The 23269-nt window shown below is 39.4% G+C and overlaps 3 protein-coding genes across 7 annotated transcripts in view; 1 reads left to right on the forward strand and 2 right to left on the reverse strand.

Moving 5' to 3' along the window:
- Positions 1 to 2325: 2325 nt before the first annotated feature.
- On the reverse strand, positions 2326 to 9391 carry HSPE1 (heat shock protein family E (Hsp10) member 1). The gene is made up of 4 exons (XM_007440980.3): positions 9234 to 9391; positions 6608 to 6772; positions 4259 to 4348; positions 2326 to 2535 (listed from the first exon to the last, which is right to left on the reverse strand). Exons 1-4 carry the CDS (start codon positions 9234 to 9236, stop codon positions 2485 to 2487), a joined length of 309 nt encoding a protein of 102 aa, XP_007441042.1. The 5' UTR covers positions 9237 to 9391; the 3' UTR covers positions 2326 to 2484.
- A 420-nt stretch (positions 9392 to 9811) lies between these two features.
- HSPD1 (heat shock protein family D (Hsp60) member 1) lies at positions 9812 to 20629 on the forward strand. The gene is made up of 12 exons (XM_007440979.4): positions 9812 to 9969; positions 11791 to 11966; positions 13063 to 13315; positions 14091 to 14173; positions 14401 to 14496; positions 14851 to 14944; positions 15583 to 15751; positions 17006 to 17105; positions 18088 to 18333; positions 19219 to 19393; positions 19755 to 19933; positions 20021 to 20629. Exons 2-12 carry the CDS (start codon positions 11793 to 11795, stop codon positions 20168 to 20170), a joined length of 1719 nt encoding a protein of 572 aa, XP_007441041.1. The 5' UTR covers positions 9812 to 9969; positions 11791 to 11792; the 3' UTR covers positions 20171 to 20629.
- Positions 20474 to 23269, reverse strand: part of COQ10B (coenzyme Q10B) — a 28609-nt gene continuing 25813 nt past the window's right edge. For all 5 annotated transcript variants that reach the window (XM_088135677.1, XM_007440976.4, XM_007440978.4 and 2 more), the window contains one exon: positions 20474 to 22243. In XM_088135677.1, the coding sequence (XP_087991803.1) occupies positions 22076 to 22243 (168 nt within the window). In that variant the 3' untranslated portion in view covers positions 20474 to 22075. The remainder of the gene's footprint in view (positions 22244 to 23269) is intronic.

Here is a 23269-nt window from a genome sequence, read left to right on the forward strand (position 1 = left end):
CCGTGGGGATTCGGAGAAGCACGCAGCGTCCTACGTCAGAGGGGCGGAGCTAAGCAAGGAACTGGTTTGGGGCTGACGGAGCGGCGCTGCGGAGGAAACAGCGCCCTCCAGCTTGGGAGGAGGAAAGGCCGGTGGAATGCGGTCGGCAGGCTTGGAATTGGTCGGGAAGAAGGCGGAGCCGATTAGCTGAAATTGACAACACCGGAAGGGGCGGGGAAAGCTGAATTGAAGGGCGAGGAGGGAGTAGGGAAGCAGCGTGTTCGTTGAGATCTGCCGCCCTGCGAGCGCTTTCTCGCGAGGGTTCGTCGACGCTCGGGTAACTTGGTCGTGTCCCGAGTCAGCGGGCCCTTCCTTGGCCAGCGGCCGGTGAAAGAGGAAAAGGACGGCCCCTTTCGGGCGGTTGGACTGCAACTCTCCTCCCTGCTAGCCAGACGGCCCGCTCATCGGCTGGAGATGCGGAGAGCTGCGTCCTTCTCCCTGGAGGGCCCCGAGTTGAGGGCGACTGTTTGACTGAAGTAACTTGGGGAGGTTGCTCCGAATTAAAGGCAGCCGGGGCGTGGCGCCCTTTCGCTGCGTTATTTGAACGGAGAGCGACGAAGTGCGTGAATAGTAAACTCTAAGTAGCAGTAAACTCTTAAGACCCGGTCAGATACCTTTTATTTATTTATTGTTACTTCTATACTGATGAATTCATAAGAGCTCTGAGCGGCGTACGTCCGCAGTAGCAAGAGCTGAAACGACAAACACCACTGACAGACCTATCCGACGGGGAAAGTTAACCGACGTGGTCCTGAAGGGCAGATATTTGCGGCGTCTCGGAAGCCCAACAGGGAGAGGCGGGTGAGGCTCTCCAGGGGCAGTTGTTCCACCGGAGGGGCTCGCGGAGAAAGCTTGACTGCGGGATCCCTGGGGATAACATCCCCTCGGTGGCTGATGGGCCATTTGCCAGCTGCAGGCAGGCTCAACCCGGAGCAGGCACTCTGGAAGGAACCTCAATCTCCACCCAGCACGTTGTCCAGCCTGCGCCCTCCCTGATTGAGAAAACGCGCTGGGGGGAACCACGAGCCTATCTATGCAGAGCAGCCCTGGAAGAGCTTTAGCACCCATCTTCTCCCTCACAGAAGAGGCACACCCGATGAGCTGCAGTCAGGGAAGGTGCTGGGCGGCAACTCCTGGAAATCCTGATGTTGCCTACAGCGAACCTTCCCAGTCTCTCCACCACCAGCGGGCTGTAGCAGTCATTAATGAATGGCAGGGACTTTGCTCAAGCAAGAGATTTGCAATTTCAAGCACATGGTAACCATAAAGCCGTTTTTTAAAACCCGTGTTTTGGGTAATCTGGGATGTAAACATAAATTCACCACTTTTTGTCTATAGTTTGCTGTAAAATTGAATATTTCTACTTTCAGTGTTCTTGGTTGAGAACCAAAATTAAATATGAGCATTTCCTTTAAGGGGAACTACAGTAATTGAAGAATTGGATTACTTTTCCATTTTTTATGGGGACAGAGCCTTGCAGTGAATTGATTTTGTACTTTCAGCCATTACTAAGAAAATTTTACTGCTGATTTGCATTAAGAATACCATTGCAAATATCTGAGAATTACAAGTGAGATTCTTAAAATATAATTTTAATCAGGACTTAAAATTGACTTTTATTTTTTTGTTGATTTTTCAGGGAAAAAAGGTAGTTTAAGGAGGAAGGGGGGAATAGGAAACTTTTTTTCTAAACTACTTTTGTGGAGAAAGGGAATGCAAAAACTGCCTCCCACTGCAAGCCTTGGAGAACTATGTTCATGGTTCATCCATTTCATTCCTTTATCCTGATGTGAGTTTATTACTTATTTAGATCACTTAATGGCATAGGGCCTGGTTAATTAAGGGACTGCCTATCTCCAGTCATTTCTGCCCATCTGGTACCTTCAGGCACAATGGGTATGCTGCAGGTCCCCTCAATTAAACATTGTTATCTTGCAGGATCAAGGAAGTGTGCCTTCCCTTTCGCTGCCCCTGCCCTCTGGAATAGCATCCACCCCAGGATATGGATTGCGCCCTCTCTCCTGGGGCTCCAAAGGCCCTTAAGACTGGCTCTCTTCCCAGGCCCCAGGTGGAGTTAGTGTTTGTGGAGCCAGGCTGTTTTCAGTCTGGGCTGCCACATTTTGTTTCATGCTTCTGTATATTTCATGTATTTCATGTTTCATGTATATCTGTATACTATAAGATGCTCAAAGTCTTTTGGAAATACAGTAGGTGGCCATAATAAATTTAATAAGTATAACTTCCGCCAAAGCAGCACCATAATGAACACATCAGCAAGAAATGTGATTTCACTGTACAGATTAGTTTTATTTCAAGGTCACAATATCCAATTATTTGAGAAATGTTGCATTTATTAAGAAAATAATTATTTACATGATGGAACAAAAGCATTTGAGCACTTCTTGTGGAATGACAACTTCATGATAATGCCAGAGTACGAACTGCTCAGTCAACGTATTTTCCAAGAATATCACCATCTCTAAATATGAAATAGTCCTGCAAATAGGGAATACAAATTAGCATTTACGAAAGACAAACGGTTACTAGTTCAGAAGTCAAGGCAATTAAGTTGTTCCAGCAGAGGCTGATTTATAGACACATAGTGAGATTAGTGCTGTACAAATGCAAGGACATGTCCTCTATATTGCTATTTCTTTGAAGAATTGGGAGAGATAATGGAAACTAATTTCCTTTAAGATAATCTTCATCTGGACTGAAATATTCCAATTTAAAGGCATGCCTTTAAGACAATGATAAAAAAGTAACAATTTTTAGTAAGGTAGAGAATATATGAAGTATAGACCAAGTTACTAGCCCTAGCTATACTCTTATTACATACAGGATTCCCCACTAACAGCAAGGGTAGTTCCACCCTTAATTGGACCCATTTTTGCCACTATGCTACATATATAATCAAAGCCCAGTTTTATCTCCAGCATTCTCATGCTATTCTATGCAAAGTATGTTCTCTAATCTACAGACTACCTTGCAATCCAGCATACTGTTGCCTGTATGCACCAGCTTGGAGGTACGTGCAGTGTGGTGACATATACTCATGAACAAAAATAATGGACGAAGTGGTGTATGGACATGAAAGCAAAGATAATTTACAAGGATAGAAAAGTATGGAAGCCTGAATGATGTTAGTGTAAACTAGATTTATCCATATATCTTTTTCTTTAACTTGTTCAGTGCTTGGTTTCAGTTTTACTCACTTCTTCCCTTTGCATAATGTTGCTAATTCTGAACAGCTTTAATGGATGGGTTGTATATATGATAAAAAAGGTTAAGTATTCCTCCAGTCAAACCCTGTTATGTTAAAGTACGGTGGACAACATGGACATACTCTTGTTGCTTTGTGGTAGTAATATATAAAGGTTTGTATTTTCTTCTTTGTATTTGCTTGTTTTTTATCTTTCCTGTTTGACCTACACTCTGGTATTTCTTGTGATCTTCCATCTAACTATTTACTGGGTCCAATTCTGATTAAAAGTACCATCTAATTGCACTAAGACATCACAACTTCGCAAGGTGTCCTTATCTGAAACACAGCTTATAGAAAGAACACAATAACCCAAGCCATAGGAGTGAAGCTTTTTATGCTGCCACTATTGGTTCTGCAAATAAAGTAGCCTAAAAGCTTACAGAGGATTAATCCTCTGCTCCTTTCATATTAATAAGTGAAGTATCCAGGGCTAAAGGTATTATAAAAATGGAATAATTACTACTCTGCAATTGTTTACAGTAGTAGGTATCTAGAACAATTTGAATTTCAAAGATTTTACACATTACTACAAATGGATTAACCTATACAATATTCTAAATCCCAAAGTACTGGATTACAAGATATTTCATGACTGGGTCCACAAATAGTCAATCTGTTTAAATACGGGATTGCATTCAAAGTGTCTGTTTACTCCAGACTTCATGTCTGGACAGAGATGAAGACAGGAACTAAAACAATGCAGTATTTTAATGAGGAAAAAGGACAGGCATTTTATAAATATGTATGCATGCAGCTAAGGACTACTCAGATAGAAATGGGCAGGCAGGGAACACAGAAGCTTGGCATGCCAATTAGGTATCTGAAGACTTGCCATGGTAACCTTAAATGATTTTTAAGAAGTGATCCTCATGCATAAACTTAAAAAGATACTTTAAAATTAATTGTTTAAAAGTTGTAAAATAGAAAGAACGAATATTTAATGTACAAACTAACCTTATCATCCAATACAACTTTTGTACCCCCGTACTCAGGTAGTAGAACCTTCTCACCAACTTTTACACTAACTGGTTGAGTGTTTCCATCCTAAAGGGAAAAAATATGAACTGTAAACATTACAGTACTCTAAAAAAGTTTTTGTAGTGAGAATACATTTTAAATTCAAAGTTGTAGAACCAAATGAAAAAAAGTTGCAGAAGCTTGCTTTTGTTTCTTTTCTTTTCTTGGGAGAGAAGTCTACTCTAAACCAAACCCAGCCCAATGAATTTTATTTTGAATCATCAAACACTGGCAGTTTATAAATGTTGAGAATGCATCTAAGTGAACATTTTTGCATTTAAATATGTGTCTCCCCCACAAAGCTTGCTGATACTGAAGTAGCGAATGGCAATTAAGTAATAAACAACATCTTATAGGATATGGGAATCTTTAGGACAGGACTTTGAATATCACTGGGGTAGCCACCAGTACTATTGCCTCCGTACCACTCCTCTATGAGAAGTTACACAATTACACACCATGCACTAGCCTTATCCAACTTGTCCCTTAAAAATCAAATGGTCCAGTCAAGCTTCTGAAATGCAATGTCCACCCCTAGTTTCTATCTATTTGATGAGGGCAACAAAACCAAGGATGAAATTGAAAAAATCCAGAGTAGAAGTGACCTCTTTGTCTTTTTAATTGCCCCACTTCATGATAATGTGAATTGTAATATTTATTGGATTTTTTAAAAAGGAACATGACTGCCTGGACAAAATAACATGAGTAACATCCAAAAAATTGCCAAGGGTTCTACAAATACCCTAACCCCAGACCTGGGAACAGAGCTAATTCTTAAGAGACTTCTAGAACAATTGAAGGGTAGAAGCATACATATATCCAGGGGGACACTGTTCCAGAGGGCAGGTGCTGCAACAGAGAAGGCACACTTCCTTGGTCCTGCAAGATATTTAACTGAAGGGGTCCAGAGCACACCAATCTGGCCAAATGTACTGGACAGGCAGAAAAAATTGGAGACAGGTGATCTCTCAAATAACCAGGCCCTAAGCCATTAAGGGCTTTATAGATGATGACCAGCACCTTGAAGTGGGCTCAGAAGCTGACTGGTAAATAATGCACATGTCATGAACTGGCAATGACATGTGGACATAGTGAGAAATGTCTATTATTGCCCACACCACTGTATTTTGCACCAGCCATAACTTCCAGATGGTCTTCGAGGACAGCCCTATGTAGTGTGCATTGCAGCAGTCGAATCTTGAAGTGACTAAGGCGGGAGTGACTATCTGAAGGACCTCCCAGTTGAGGAAAGGGTGCTTCCTGAGCAGTAGTTACAAGTCCAGGAGAAGCCACAAATTATGCAGCAGTGTTGCCTTGGGAAGTGCAATCCCAATAAAAACCAAAGGGGAGGGGGGCAAACAGCCATACAGTCTTGTCAAGAGTGGCAAAGTATACTGTATATGAGAGTGTGCTGTCTTGCCAGCTTAAGTATTTCATGCAATTTTTTCTTAACTTTATGAAAACAAATGACAGCTATGTTAGTTAAATGCTTCACTTGTTTTCAAAAAAACATAAATTGTCCTTAATCTTTATTAAAATCAGTTCCCTACAGCCAAACATTTGGCTTTTCCTTCCTAGAACTGATTCAATCACCAGCTCTTTTATCCAGTTTATTTATCCAAGGGGAGGATGACAGGAAGGGCTCCTACAGCAAATAGGCTTGGACCAGGTGTCACAATATTCCTTTAAGACTTTGGCTACAAGATAATATATGAAATAAATGAGTCTAACACAGTCCTCCAGGTGAGCGGCCTTCTTTTACCCAGAAGGCGATAAAGAACTGAATAAAAGTAGAAGTGCCTTATACGTTGACTTCATCCTATGGACCAAGTGCCTGTATAGATAGATTTCTCTCAGCCACTTTAAATCACACTTTCCTAAACTTTTATATCCAATATTACATTATAATTTGAAATATGTTGTGTTCAGTTCAATAAAACTTACAATTGAATTGTTTCATGGGAATTGACCAATCTAGTTTTTTCCCTAATCAGAAGGGGAAAAACCACAGTGAAAACTAAGGTAAGGTGTACTAGGATGATGATATACAAGTAAAAAAAATCATCATACAAAACAAGGATTTTGTGTTTTATTTAAAATAATGAATAAAATAGAAACAGTATGAATACTAACTTGTGAAATGTTAAATAAAAGGCCACCACCACCTAGTGAGTTACTATCAAAATGTTTGGGTAGGTGAAAATATGATTTTGCCTAGAGCATTAAGGTAACTCCTATGAAAAGTTATGAAAAAAAATGTAATACAATGACTAAATTCCTGTTTACCTTGCCTTTTGAGCCTGATCCAACTGCCACAACAGTGGCCTGTAGCACTTTTCCTTGAGATTTTTCTGGAATCATGATTCCTCCCTTAGTTACTGTCTCAGCTGCACATCTTTCAACCAGTACTCGGTCAAAAAGAGGAAGAAATTTTTTAAATGCCTGCGCTGCCTGTTAAAATAAAACCAGAAATCATCATGAATTATTAACAAAAATAATTTGCCACCTGAAATATATCCAAGGGATTGTATTGCTTGTGTAGAATACAAAATACATTACGGGAAAGAAGCTCTGAAAAAAAGTGATGCTGATATATGAAATATATCATATTCCTATATCAATTTCAGTCAAAGTAGCATAATGGTCATTTTTTCTTTTCTTTTTTTTACACAATGTTTAATACCCAGTTCTACAGATCAAGGACCTCAAGCACAGAAACAAAGCTTCAAGACTATTGTCAAGGCATAATTTTATCTAGCAGTTGGTAGAGATATTTCTCCTGGAATAAAAACTAATGGGAATGTTTAAAAATAAATTCAGTAAAAAAAATCTAATTGGTGTACATCCAAGCTTATAAGCAGATTTCTAACTACACAATATTGGAGGGTGGTGTCTTGTTCTCTTCCCCAACTCCCCCCCCCCCCCCCGCAATCTGTTCCAGAGAATTCTCCAAACTTCTGCAGGGGGGAGGGAAGAGCAAAGAGAGGGAGAAGTTGATCTATGGGCAGTCTATTGACAAATGGAAAGAACTATAAGTTAATTGTAAAACACGCAAAGAAAATAATTAACTGCAAGAAAATGTAAGTTAACATTCAACAGCTTAAGCATGGTGAACTTTGGATTGGTATTTGTAAGGTTTGACTACTACAATGTTGGTTAACTTTAGTGTGATTTTTTAAAACTCTATAAATGCTTCATTTTGGATACATCAAATCAGTTAACTGCAGATTCACCCTACCAGTTGTAAACCAGCAATAAATATAAATGGTTAAATATAAAACAAATTTACATGCCTAAATAGGCCACAAAAAACTAGTAAATGATTTTAAACAGTAACCATTTATTTTACTCATGGGAAAACAAAATAATGTAGAAAAGGAAGCTAGCCAATTCACATGGGACAAATATTTCTTCCAATACATTCTAGTTGGTTCTAGAACTATCCAGATTATGGCACAGACACTTTCAGAAGCTACTAGAAGAAATGTTGGCTTAGCAAAATCCTCTAGAGGCCACTGTTGCAGCAGCAGCAGAAAACTGAGTGCCCCACATATAGAAAAATATCCATTGAATGCAAGTAACTGAAAACTGATATAATGCTTATAATCTCTTCTCGGGCTTTTCAGCAAAGTGAGAAAAACGGCTATCCATAAGCACCAAATGCCTCTAAATATATCTCTTGGTGTCTACTAAGAGAGCCCTTCTTAGTATCCTATCCAATGTAACTTTCTAAAAGCAGATCATCAGAGGGCTCAAAACCATGCAACTTATAAATTGTGTTTTGAAATAAGATTTCTTTTGTACCAAAGGAGATGAGAAAGGAAAGTGAACATGAACTGGACAGCAGCAAGGGAGATATTTTTTCACCTGCCTAAAGGAAATGTTTAATTCTATTTAATTCTATTTCCTATAAAAACCAATTTCAGGCAGCACTTCCAAATGTTCTTAAAACAAGCCCTCCCCCCCCCCCATTCTCTATGTAATCTGTGTCTTTAAGTGGGTGTAACTACTATGGCTTTCCTTTACAAAGCATGGGAACTGGCTCTGCATAACAGAGAAATCTCATACAAGAAACCCTCTTACACAACTTTGCATTCCAAAATTTCACGGTAATTACAACTATACACTCATTTTCCTGGCAATGTCCCCCTGAATTCAGTGGGATTCATTTCTACAGGAATTGGCTGCAGATGCACAATGCAAACATACATATTTTTAAATCCAGTGTAACCAGAATACACCTTTTAAAAGAATGCCTTAATTTTCGCAAAAAAATTAAACGAGGAAAAACAACCAGACTTACTTTTGAATGAGTAATTAGAGTCTCACAGTATAGTGCATAGTAATGTCCTTACACTCAAAATAAACTTACGCGTAACTTAGTACTGAAGTAGCATCCCACTTCTCCCTGCTAACCCTCAGTTATAGATATAATTATAGCGAATACTATTACGATTAAAGGTTTTAGTCACAAGCAAGAACATGATTCACTGAAAGAGTCTCACTTTTTCAGACAACAGAAAGACAGACGAAGACACGTGTAAAATTTTTCCTCCATACCACCTCCCAGATATTTCGGACTCAAAGTCTTCCAATTCCGGCATTATTGCTATCCAGCTAAAGGATTCTGAAGAACCCACAGGGCAGGAATACAATAACCTTTCGGTGTCCTCTACCCTTAGGTAGAAGTCTACTGAAATCACAGTGGACAAAAGACTGGGCGGAGCTCATGGAGACCTACATCATGGATGCCGAAAGGTTCTCAAGCTCGCTCCTTCCACTTTCCCAAAGAAAAAGAAGAGACGCGCCAGACGTCAATAGAAATCAAACGAATGAAGCGCGATGGTTAATCCCCGCTTTCTGCTCTACGGGAGACAAAGGTTTGGACGGCAGAAGCCCGCCACTCACTCACCATGGTGGGTGCTTCCAAGCCTTTCCTTTCTGGGGTTCCTGCCGCAGCCCCGGCGCACGCTCCCCCTGCTCTCGCGGGTAACCCACACGTGAAAGGGTCAAGGACTGCGCATGCGCCAGCCACACCCACTCGAGAGGAAAACTGCTTCCTGTGCCCTTAGATGGGGGAACTGGTCAGATTTCCTTTCAAACATTGCTTTTAACTTTCTCCTCTCTTCCTATCAATCCCATTTCAAAACTATTTAAACTATTTGATTCACGTGCCTTTCTCTCCCTGAATTCAGGGCCTGTCATCCGAACAAGGCAAGAGATGCCCGGAAGTGACGAAACCCTTTGCACGACCTTTGGTGAGCATGGGCATTCCAGAAAATTCTGGAAGTACGGAGCCCGGGAACCTGTATAATCATAGGTAATGAGGCCTTCGGCGGAATGGACCAATCAACGCAGGCGCCCGTTCGCAGAGAGGCTTCTAGAAGCTCCACCCCTTCCCGATCTCTCCCTCGCGAGGCCTGCCTGAAGTAAGGCAAAAAGGGCGGGGCGCGGGCAGTGGGCGGGCCCAGCAGCGTTGCCGCTACACTCGTTCCAGGGCGTCCTTCCGCGCCAACCTTTCACGTGGGGAAGGAGGTGGGGCAGTGCAAGGGAGGTGAGAGCGCCGCGCTGCTTCCAGCCCCTGCGAGTGGTCCGAGGAGCCACCTTGTTCGTGCTGCGGTATCGCCCTTTGCCCGCGCCCGCCACAGGTAAAGTGGGGCCCTGGATCCAGGAGATCTGGTGGCCTGCAGGAGAATGAGGGGCCACCCAAGGCAGGAGCGCGAGAATCAGTGCTTCCTTCACGTGTTCGCCTCCTGTTTGGGGGGATGGCCCAACGCCAGCCTGTGACCATCCTGCGGATGCGCTTCACTGTAGCCCCTCTCGCCCCCGCGAGCTTTGGGAAGATGGGATTTGTAGTCCAAAGCACCCGGATGGCGCCGGGTTGGAAAAGGCTGGGGTCCGGAGAAGGTGATTCCAGCAGCTCAAAGGCCGCGGGACCAGCGGACGAGGCGCTAGATCGCGGGCTAGGCTGATCGGGGTTCACAGCGTGGTAGTCTCCCTCCCGGTGAATTGTTGGTTGGTTTGCGGGCAGTCAAGGCGGAGATCCAAGCCCCGAGCAGCCCCACCAGCGCCTTAGGGCGCCGCGGCCTTGGCCTTTCCCCGACAGACCTAGCGTCCCCCAGCGGTGTTCGGACAACCCTGCGGTGGGCTTGGGTTACAGCGCCCAGCGGAGCCGCGCGGGGTGGTAGTCCAACGCAGCTGGAGGACGCCAGGCTGGTGGATCTCGGGGGCTCGTCCAGCCCAGCCCACCTGAGGCGTCGCTGATAAAGTTAGCGGCCGGGGATGGCGATGGTTGGCCCTTGACCCCCCCCCCGGAAGGTAAAGGGAGTCTTCAAGCGCCTCACGCGTTTAGGGAAGGAGATTGGGGAGCTGCAAGTTTGATTCGTTGTAGTGCCGCTGTCTGCGTCCTAGGGGGAGCTGCTGGTCTTTTGACCTTGTGTTCCGACCTGGCGATGAATGAAGCACGTGTGAGGGCTAAAAGATACGCTTGGCTTATTCAGTAGACTTTACTCTCTTCCTTTCCTCGCCCCTTTTTTTCCGTTTCTCCCCTTGCATTCTTTCTAACGATAGTAGCTGAGCAACTTGCCTGCCTTTCATGCTTTGATGTCCACTTAAGCTGATAGCAACCCATAGATACCATCTTAAGCCTGATTTACAGGGCACTTTGCTCCAAGATGAGATGGGGGGGTGCATGTATTTAAAAATTTAAAAAACAATTCTGATAGGATGTGACTACTATATATTATTACAGCCTAAAGCAGATTATCAACCTTTTTGTAGCAATGGAGAGACTTGGAATTTTGAGGAACCTTTATGAGCACTCTCACAAAATGGTTGTTGGCATTGCCAAACACAAAGTATTCATATAATAGAAAGCAAAGAAAGAATTGAACTGCAGCTGCCCACTTCTGAGCACAGAACTTGGCTTGTACATGAGTGAGCACAGAAGGACACACACATTATTAATAGTGACTCTGTGCTGGTACAAAACATCTTTTGTTAGATTTGTTGAAATTGAACACCTGAATCCATATTCCTATCTCCCTGGTTGACAATGCAGTACATTTTCAAAGCTCCTTTAAAAAGTTGTGAGCCAACATTTAACCTGCTTTTCTTGGAAGTGGCCTGCTAGTTGAATCATTCAAGTTGAATTTGGCATAGGTAGCTCTACTGTTGTGGTTGATCACACTAGCTATACATGTTCTATAATTTCTTTGCCATTAAAAAAAAAAGTAATATTTTGATGAATTGTAGCAATAGTCACAGAGCTCATAGACTAACCGTATTGTGCAACTCTTTTTTCTAACCTGTGTCAGACTATTTGGGAATTCAGGGACTTTTGGCCCAGTATATCTTTCAGATACCAGTTTAGGAAAGATTGTTCTGGAATATGATAGGCAAGGTTATGATCTGTTTCCACTCTTGAATGTGTTGACACTGAATTGCATTTTTCTATTTTTGCTTTATAGAAATGCTGCGTTTATCATCAGTGCTACGTCAGCTAAGGCCAGTATCCAGAGCCCTGGCCCCGCACCTTACAAGAGCCTATGCAAAAGATGTGAAATTTGGAGCAGATGCGAGAGCTCTTATGTTGCAGGGGGTGGATCTTCTAGCTGATGCTGTAGCTGTCACTATGGGACCAAAGGTATTGGAATAACTCTACCTGGCATTATGTGGGTATTTGCTTGTGAAATGTCTTGAGATGAGGATGAGCAAAATCCAAAGTGGCTTGATTCATCTGAAGTAATATTCTATTTAATTTCAGTGGGAAAATAAAATGTATTTAAATGCATTATGTGGAAATTATTGGACTTAAACATATTTAATTTTGACTGTGCCAATTAAATTCTAATAAGAACATTTTTCTAAAAAGTTTTGAAATTTACTTCCCTGTGGCATATTAGAATATGCTGCCAAGCAAGCATATGCAGCCTTCTCTGAAGCCTATAAAGGTGAGCACTCTTGACATCACATTAATCAGCTGAGCTTAGAAAACTAGTGCATTTTCTGAATTTTTAGCCAAGTGTGAGGTCAGTGAAAGTTGCCATAGTCTAATGTAGGTAGAGTATAATATCAATAGTGAGCCGAAATATACAATTCTAGGGACAGTAACATGTATTTTGCATTCTGTGTTCTACCATTTTTGTGAACAGCCACATAATTGGAATCCTAATTTTCTTGGATTTAAAATGTCATGTTTTGAGTTGTTAAACAGTATTGTAAACTTGGATTCAAGAAGTATGATTTGATTTCTAATTAGGGATGGGCAACATTTATCTTTTTAATTTTCAATAAGAATTCTCTTTTAAACAAATGCAAACTTACTCAATAACATGATTGTATTGTTGCATATTTTCTTGGGCATTTCTCCTTTTGTATGCATGTTGGTTTTTGTCTACTGTTTTTGCAAATATATAACCCTGTTTGTGCATAACTTTATCTCAGTATATGTGCTTTCATGTATATGTTTCTAACCTGTGGAGAAGCATGCATTGGTACTGAAGGTACACATTGGCACTGCTTGCATGTTTCCAACTCTTGTTCACTTGGGAGCTCCAGATATGTTTATTCATGTCCATATTCTAGAATAACATACATAATTATGGTGCATTTCTGGCATGATTTATAGGCTTTTAACAAATGTCGTAAAAATAATTTCTAGTCATTAAGAGATCCGAATGGAACCTAAATTTATATAAGCTCTGCAGGACAATGTTTTAACTTTATATGTTTTATTTCAGGGGAGAACAGTAATTATTGAACAGAGCTGGGGAAGTCCTAAGGTGACAAAAGATGGTGTGACAGTAGCCAAGGCAATTGATTTGAAGGATAAGTACAAAAACATTGGAGCAAAGCTAGTTCAGGATGTTGCCAACAACACCAATGAAGAAGCAGGAGATGGTACGACTACTGCAACAGTACTGGCACGTTCAATTGCCAAGGAAGGGTTTGAAAAGATCAGTAAAGGAGCAAATCCAGTGGAAATTAGAAGAGGTAATACTAAATTTCATCCTGATGTGAGTTCGGTAATTGGGGATGTATTCAAGCTTACTCAGAACTAATTTTCCTAAGTACTTTCAAATGGGCCAGCAAACTATTTTTGGCATTTTTCCATAATTACAAAGGAAAAGTAAGACATATGATATCTGTGCACGATGTTAATCTGATAAAGTGGTCAATATATTGCCCCTTTGTGTGGATTGTAATCTAAACTGTGGCCAGTTATTTTGGAGTCATAAAAAGACCAGATGTTTACATGTTGGTTATACAGTGCATGTGGCTCTAATTTAAATTTCTCAATTTCTAATGTAGCCCTATTTCTAACCCCCCCTCCCATACAGCTGTCTGAAATCGCTATGTCCATTTTCCCTTCACAGTGCTGCATAATGTTGGGTGTGGAAGTGCAAAATAGAGCAGTTTACCTCAGCTTCCTCATGTTATGCCTTCTGAGGCATAATAGAGTCTTGAATGCGTTCATCTTAGTATTAGGCTGGTGTCTTTTTACCTAAAACAAAATAGTGTGTGAGAGATGAAAAAATGATGTGCTGGTGTGTGAATGCCTCAGCCACCTCTCAAAGTGAATGCTTGCATAACAAAAACGTAAGACCCTGGGAGGTTGTTCTGTTGTTAAGTGTTGAATGTGATTATCCCTAATTGCTGGTATAATTAGTAGCTTTTCCGTAGCCTTTGGAGTGTGTATCTCTTAAATACCTATTTACTGTTAGGTCTGTGGATAAGTCAAACGCATACTTTTCTGTTCGCTTTTCAGGTGTGATGCTTGCTGTGGAGGCTGTAATTAATGAATTGAAGAAATTGTCCAAGCCAGTCACAACTCCAGAAGAAATAGCTCAGGTAATGTCATCTCAACCTTAAGCAACTGATTGTTTTCCAATGTGCTTTGCACAATGTAGATATATTTAGGCTACACCATTTAATAGGGCTAACAAAACTCCCTTATTTGGGAACATTTTCTTTAAATGTGTGATATGATGTCATGTTGCCAACTTTTAAAGTGAGGAGAGATTTTTGTACTTAGTTTAATTTCCTAGAGAATGTGACACACAATCTTCCATGTGCAGGTTGCCACAATATCAGCAAATGGGGATAAAGAAATTGGTAACATAATCTCTGACGCCATGAAGAAGGTTGGGCGAAAAGGTGTTATTACAGTCAAGGTAAGGGTTGCACATATGTGGCACTGTGTTCCTTGAACTACTTTGGTCTGTTTTACTACTGCATTTTAAGTCTTACTGAGAGCATATAATGAAATGTGAAGTAAAAGATGTTTAAGATCCTTCTGGACGTGAACACTCGATAATATTTGTTAATAGAAGGTTTAGGTGGGGTAATGACACACACATGTAATGTACCAAAATTAAGGAGCTGTGTTTGGCAATTTAAGTTGTTGCAGTTTGGGCATTTTTCCCCCTACTCAGTGAGAACTTACTATTAGCTCAAAGACCAATCTTTTTGGCTTCCAGTAGCCCTGCAACCAGAGTGGTTAATTTTCCAAATCTTTCAAAAAACAGGATGGAAAAACTTTGAACGATGAGCTGGAAATTATTGAGGGTATGAAGTTTGACAGAGGTTACATCTCTCCCTACTTCATTAATACAGCCAAAGGTGAGCTGCCATTAACTAACCACATGTCTTACTCTGGTCCATCAGTCTCATTGTCTTAATCATAGGAACAAATTAATTCATGAGTAGTGAAGTTCCCCTGACCCTGTTCATTTATTTCTGTGTTCAAGCGCGCTTTGCTACAGAATATAGCAATTTGGTGCCTTATTTTGACCCAAAATGGGCAAGATACTGTTAACATCAGGCTTAGGGATCCCAAGGAAGTATGGAGCCTGTTAAATGGTTACATTGTATATAGTTAAAGTTCACTTTCCTCTGTCTTTATTTTACTGTATTTTAAATGTAGCTTTTAATTTTTTAATTACTTTTAATGGTAGAAGATTGTGATTTTACTCGTGTTTTAATTATGTACGTCACCCAGAGTCACATGCAAGTGATGTGTTGCTATATAAATTTTAATAACAACTGTAGTTGAGGAATACACAACCAGATGGTATATGCTGCTGAGAATTTTCAGAATTGTGATCCCAGCACTTCTGCAGGGTGCCCTAAATAAAATTTTCTTTCAGCCAAAAACAAGATGGATGCCTTGTGGGTCCATCTTTGAATGGAATTTGTGTATGTTTTGCAATTTAAAAAACCTTCATAATAAAGTTCGATATTATTATGTTCCTCTGTAGGACAGAAATGTGAGTTCCAAGATGCTTATCTGTTAATCAGTGAAAAGAAGATTTCCAGTGTTCAATCCATAGTACCAGCTCTTGAAATTGCAAATAATCATCGTAAGCCTTTAGTTATTATTGCTGAAGATGTAGATGGAGAAGCTCTCAGTACACTTGTGCTAAACAGGTAAATTTGATATAATTTTTTTTTAATGCACCTTTTCCAAAGTATTTTCAACACAAGAAGCTGCAATCCTGTACAGTCATTTTTTAAGAAAGGAAGCCCCTCTGATTGTAGTTAGACTTCCATGCTAGTGCACTTAGAATTTTAACTCTTTCCATTAAGAAGAGAAGAATTTGCTATACATTTGTGTTAGTGGAGGCTGTTTCTGTTCCTGGGACAGAAAGGGGATTTTTAAGCATTTGGGAACAGATTTTGAAGAAAATAGGGAACACAGCAAAGTGCTAAAATGAGATTGTTAATGCAGTGGTAAATTACTTTCTCCTGCAGTGTTAGAACAGTGCAGAGGGATACTCTTTGGTTGTCTTTAATAAATGAGTGAAAGCTTGTTCTTGATTATTAGCGATGGGAATTGAGAGTAAGTTATCAAAGCAGTTGTGTACCTATTTTAATAGACAGTTTAATAACTTGTTAATATAGCAGCTGTAAACATAGCCATATAACAGTTCTGATTTTAGTAGGACTGAGCAAAAGTGTGAAGTATTAGCTAGTTGCAATTGGGACTGATGCTGCAAACTAGTTAAGGTAATCTGTAGTTTTAATTTATTTAAAGCAGAGGTTCTTAACCTGGGGTCTGCAAACTTGGGTGGGGAAATTACAGCTTTATCTTCACTAATTTCTACTTTAAATGTAGCTATTCATTAAATGATTTATAGGCAACAAAGTAATTTATGGCTTTAAAATTCCAAAAATGTTAATTTCAGTAAATCTCACCATCTGAAATTACTATACCCTTAAAAAAGAATATACTTTTGTTAATGGTTTGATTAATAAAAAACACATAGATTACTTTATTACATATTTGTTAGTTTTTAATATTTTAATAAATATATATTTGAGAATAATTGGTTGGTTTCCTTTGTAATACAGACTAATGTATTTTATTTTAAATACACTTTTGAAAAGTGTCTGTAGGTTTCACCAGACTCCCAAAAGGGTCCATAGGACAAAAAGGTTAAGAACTGATCTAAAGAGAAATTTAACTGGGGAAAAAATTGAATCTTTACTGGAAACCAGGAATGTAGTTTACTTCAGAGGTTATTTTGGTCTGTAAATAATGAATGGCCTATAGGTTTAGTTAAATTGCCATATTAAAATGAAGTGTATTTACAATTATACAATGAAATATACTTGGGCAGAGAAGTGTTAAAAGATTTCAAACTTAAAAGTGTATGCTGCTTACTGGATCTTCTTTCTCAGATTGAAGGTTGGCCTGCAGGTTGTTGCAGTAAAAGCACCTGGTTTTGGTGACAATAGAAAAAATCAGCTTAAAGATATGGCGATTGCTACTGGTGGTGCTGTAAGTAAACCCTAAAAAGAAATGGAAGATTCTTAATCCATAAGAAATTGGCAGCATTAATGCAAAGTTAATAATCTGTATTTCTATTTTATTTAATTTCTAGAGTTGTGGGATCCTAACATAATTTATTGCATACTTGATTTATTGAAATATTTGATCCTTATTTATATCAAAGGAGAATGGGAAGGTGTTTTATGCCAAAGCAGACTATTGATCTGCCTAACTCAGTCATCTTTAAACTTTTTAGTTCTAATGGGCTGCTAGGAGAGAGCAGATGGCTTTTGTTAGAAGTGTGAAAAGAGTACTTGCAAAGAGCTTTGGGATTTAGACCAAGGGTGCCCAGATTTGCATTCTTGCAATGGTAGAACTTGCCCCACCATTTTAAGACCAGCTATGTAGCTCATAGAGAGTCAGTTTGGTACAGAGGTTAAAGGCATCAGGCTAGAAACCAGGAGACTGTGGGTTCTGGTCCTGCCTTAGGCATGAAGCCAGCTGGGTGATTTTGGGCTAGTCACTCACTCTCAGTTGTAGGAAGAGCAGTGACAAACCACTTCTGAAAATCTTGGCAGGAAAACTGCAGGAACCCTTCCAGGCAGTCACCAGGAATCAACACTAACTTGAAAGCACCACAAAACAAAAACCCTAGCTCACAACTGTCGACATTGGAAACAAGTGGACTTCCATATTGTGAGGCAGGAGCCTTTCCATTACCGCCTAGAGGTGTCAGCAATAGAACTAGAACATGTTTTATGCTCTGCTGGTTAGCTGGAGGTCTGAACTGAAAAAAGTGAGGCCTGCATGGATTCTTGAATGTGCAGCATGAAACTAATAATTCTCTGTGAGCTATAAAGATTGAAAAAAATGTAAACTATACTGTTTAAGTGCCTGGACTATAAATGAGATTCTGTGCAAATAGCAAGAATATGAAAAAAAAATGCAACTGGTAGCAAAGAAGAGCTTTGTTCAATATTATCTATTGCAGGTGTTTGGAGAGGAAGGTTTAACTATAAATCTGGAAGATGTTCAGCCTCATGATTTTGGCAAAGTTGGAGAAGTCATCGTAACCAAAGATGACTGCTTATTGCTTAAAGGAAAAGGGGATAAGGCTCAGATTGAAAAACGGATTCAGGAAATAATTGAACAATTGGAAACCACAACAAGTGAATATGAGAAGGAGAAGCTAAATGAACGCCTGGCTAAGCTTTCTGATGGAGTAGCTGTACTAAAGGTAGTTATGGGTTTTCTGTCTGGGTAAACCCAAGTTAAGGAATTTCATCTATTTATGATAATTGCCCTACTTAATAGTGCTTTCTCAGTTGGGTAGCATACAAATTTAAATAAATAGAAGGCAGATATAAATGGCTTTAACACACTTGAAACTTGGTAATCCCATCCTATCCAGGAGACTCTGGGTTGGAGGTAGTTGATCTAAAAATTAGTTACAAGTGACTGTGAAAGTATTGTGTTCAACTATTAAAAACTGGGTTTTGTGAAAATAGTATCTATAGCAAGGTACAGGAAGACTATACAGTAAAACCTTGGATTGCGAGTAACTTGTTCTGCGAGTGTTCCGCAAGATGAGCAAACATTTCTAATAAATTTTAATTTGATAAACGAGCGATGTCTTGCAATATGAGTAGTATGTGATGCTGAATGTCACATGATCACAACTGAGCCAATGGTTCTTCTCTCTTGCTGTGGGATTGTAGGTGATCACTTTGATATACAAGTGGTTTGGATTACAAGCATGTTTCCGGAATGAATTATGCTCGCAAACCAGGGTTTTACTGTATAGTACTTTTCTCAAATGTGGTTTATGACAGCAGTGGTTTGTTAAACTCAATAGTATTTGTGGCCTGAGTCATCTCTTAAACTGGAAGCGGTGCAGTTTCTTCAGTGGTAAAAGTAGTAAGATGCTTAATCCTGCCACAGGACTGAAAACTAGTATGATTAGTTTTTTATGTCAAAGGGAGCTTTGATACTTATTTCCTGAGCAACAGCATTCCGAGCATGTAAGACAAGCTGCCTTATCCAGAGTCTTTCAGATTACAGAACTCTGCAAATAATTTCTAAGTAAGAACTTGACAACAAGCTAAACAAGGATTTCTCTTAGGTTGGAGGAACAAGTGATGTTGAAGTTAATGAGAAAAAAGACAGAGTCACTGATGCCCTAAATGCTACTCGTGCTGCAGTAGAAGAAGGCATAGTCCTGGGTGGTGGCTGTGCATTGCTCCGCTGTATTCCAGCACTAGACGCTTTGACTCCAGCCAATGATGATCAGAAAACTGGTAAGTAAATGGCAATACTTTTTTGTTACTATAAAACACACTTGGACACTGAAATTCTAAGTAACTTCAGAACTTCCTATAGTACCCTCCCTTCTCCCCAGTGCACCTGTCCTTTACCTTCTTCAGAAATTGACTTCAACTATCCAGAGCCTGTTGAGAGCTGGAGAATAGGAGATAGACTTCACAAAATTTATTTCATGATTCAGGCTGGAAATTTTACACCTGAAGTCTACGTTTGGAAAGATAATCAACATATATGAAAATTGTCAATGTTGGTTCCATTAACAGCAATGAAATTAGTATCAAATACTTGCATTTATAAGATGAGCTTCTGTAGTAACCAGATCCCTGTTTATTTTAGGCATAGAGATTGTTAGGAGAACACTGAAAATTCCAGCTATGACTATTGCCAAGAATGCAGGGGTTGAAGGATCACTGATAGTTGAGAAAATCATGCAAAGCCCACCTGATGTTGGCTATGATGCTATGCTTGGCGACTTTGTGAATATGATAGAAAAAGGCATCATTGACCCAACAAAGGTAAATACACAGTTTTCTAATGATTCTGTACTAGTGCTCTTGGATAGTAATTCATTATTTTATATAATACTTTTAATCCATTCATAGGTTGTGAGAACAGCACTGATGGACGCGGCAGGTGTTGCTTCCCTTTTATCTACAGCTGAAGCAGTAGTAACTGAAATTCCCAAAGAAGAGAAGGATGCTGCTGCTGCTATGGGAGGAATGGGTGGAGGAATGGGAGGTGGTATGTTCTAAAATCCTAGGCTACATGGATACATATCATGAAATACAATGCATGACCTGATAGTTTAAGTGAACCTTGGGTCAGAGTCAGACAGGATGGATAGTGACTGCACAGAAAGGGTCTGTGTTGAAAAAAAAAAATCACTGTAACATTCAGTTACTGGATTTCAGTTGACATATGTATGATTGTTTACAGTCATTGTCCATGCCTACAGATAATTTATTTTGTACTTTGAATAAAGACATTTGTACATTCCTGATACTGGGTGCAGATCCATGTACCAATCCTGTGCTCTGAACTTAAAACCAGTTGAAGCACTTGCAATTCTGCTAAATCAGACTTTATTGGTGCCTGCTGTCACTAAAAAATGCAGAAGCCATTGTGTGCAAGACTGAATAAAATTGTGTACAAAGTAGACAAATATACAATTATGTGACAACTTTATGTAATAAAAAGATTGCTCTAAGGTATGGTATGTATTAACTTATTCACAACATAATCCTGTTCATAGCAGGTACTAGATTTTCCTGGATAACATTTATTGGATTTCAGAGCCAACTGGCAATAACTCTTAGCAAAATTGTTTTTCTTAAGGGAAGACAAATTATTCTTCAAAAGTTAACGTTCATATAAAAATTCTTCTCAAGCTATTTTTCTTTTAATCCATGAAAATGGAAAGCAGGATGATTGAGCTGCTTTCCAGTAGCCTAAAAAAAAGTTTTAATAAAATTTTTGTAGCTGAAAGTAGAACTGCACTGAAGCAGTTTAGAATCCCACAGTACTTTCGTTCAATCTAAGAACTTTTCTTGCCTGAGTAATAATTTTTCATGATTAAAGCTCTAGGGCTAACTTGATTATGGGACCTATGAGCAATGTTTAAGCAGTTCTGTAGTAAAGAATGCAGCTGAGCATGTATTACAGTACCCTCACATTTATGAAAATAAATGAGTGCATGGTATCATAAAATAATAGTCATAGGAAATAGTATGTTTATGAATCAAGCAAGGCTTATCAAACTGTATTACAAACATTAAGTGCAGCAATATATAAAATTATAAAGGTGTTAAATTCAAATACACTGTTGCTTTAACTTAAACTATATTTACATATAGTTAAAGCCAATGTTACAGAAGCCAACTCACACAAACAGTAGTATCCCTTCTCCTGTTTATTCCTAATCTGTTTTCCAACTTTCTAAAGCAGATTGAGAGAACTATGGAGGAAGGTGGGAATGTGCTTTGCTAGCACTGTCAGTTCTGCTGGTAAAAGCAAGCTGCTAGATACAAGCCATAAACCTCCAGGCATTATGGTTTGTCATTAACTGGAACATATTTTTAAAGCTAGAGTTCATGATTACTCATATAAGACCCCAGTATATGTAGCCACCTGTTGGAATATTGAAACAGTGTACTACAGTACCATGTTAAATAATGTACTGGTAAAGCTGAGCCCTTTCTGTAGGATTCATACAATTTACTAAAATACTGCATATTAAGTCTGCTACCAAAGTTTATGCACTAAGAAAACAAGCTTTGCTTTCAGAACTGCACACTGCTAGTTAAAGCTAATTTTGAATACTAAAAATAAATATGCATTTAAAATAATAACTTAAACTTGATTTCAATAGTAAATATTAAACATTGTCAAAATAAGGCTATAGAACTGGTAACAGTGCTGAGTTTTATACATGCTGAAAAGATGAGGGAGGCAATTGTAAATATAGCTGCCACTCAGTGAACTTATCAGCACCTTAGAATTGCACTTGACTGAAGCTTCTATGTACACCTGCATCTTACATGCATGTTTTATACAGTAGTATTATACATAATTGGCAAAAAATGCCCCATATAATTGGAAGCCATATGAGAAAAACATCTCATATGTAAATGTGGTGCCAAGAAGTTTGAAAACTACTTTTATGTATGATGCACTTCATGAAGCATTAATTCTCGAGGTATTGTGGTTTCTGGGCCATACAGCTTGGCTGCTCTTCTTTCAAATGCAGCTACCATCTGCTTAACAACTTCATCAAAGAACAATGTGGCAAGCTGAGAATGCAAAAGTGAGCGAAACTCGAAAGAAATCTGTAAAGGAAAATAAAATTACCGGTCACCCCTAATGTTTAAGATGGATAGGCAGTCATTTTTACATTAATTCATATTGGTGAATAATGGCTAATTACAAGATCATAAGAAAATTTGGGCATTTTGTGCTGCAACTTCAATCTAATATTTATAGATTCCAATTTTCCAGCCATGAATCATACCTTCATTTACCTTACGAATAATCTTTTCCATTCAAATGGTATTGTAGCGCTCAATACAGTAATACATACACAAAATGAATACCGTGGGACTTACAGCAAAAACATGTGGCATTTTTTGGTTTACTTCCCAATTACATGGTGCTCCCTACACAATACAATACTTCGTTAGTTACTTTGTCTTTTGTCTCTATCCCTTCTCCCACATAATCAATATTCTAAGTTTGCTATGTTTTAGGACTTTATATGATTTCCAATTCAAAGTGCTTCATCATCCTTTGGAGTACATGGGGGCATTCCAACAGCACCTGTCTGCAACTGAAAGCAGCTGTGTCCGCCTAGGATTGCACAGCTGTCTTCTACAGCTTGCAGGCCAATCCTACATAAGATTTAGTGTAAGGAAGTGCCAACAGGTGTTACATGCATGCCCATGTGTGCTCATTCCTAAGGACCTCTCTTCTTTAGAATCCAAAACACTGCACAGTTAAAAATACCTAACCAAGAAATCTTATATCCCCATTTAAGAAGGCTAAATAGTTACATTTAAATAAATACCTAAATATACTGGTTCACTGATACATTGCATTTTATTAGTCTTTATATTCTAAAAAATAACCTTTGTCAATAATAGGCAATCATTTGGCTAGTTCTGACAATTCTTCTGTTCAACACAACAATATTGAAAATCGAAAAAAAGCTACAGGTAATCCTTGCTTAATGACCACTCATTCAGTGACCGTTGGCACTGAATGAGTGGTACTTACAACTAGTCCTCATAATTGCGGCCATCACAGCATCCCTCAGTCACTCAGTTGCCATTTGCAACTTTCACTGCTAGCTTCTGACA

This window comes from Python bivittatus, unplaced genomic scaffold (genome assembly GCF_059951505.1).
Source record: "Python bivittatus isolate LINGU-HERP-01145 unplaced genomic scaffold, Pbiv_v1 ctg000200_np1212, whole genome shotgun sequence".
NCBI classification, from domain to species: domain Eukaryota; kingdom Metazoa; phylum Chordata; class Lepidosauria; order Squamata; family Pythonidae; genus Python; species Python bivittatus.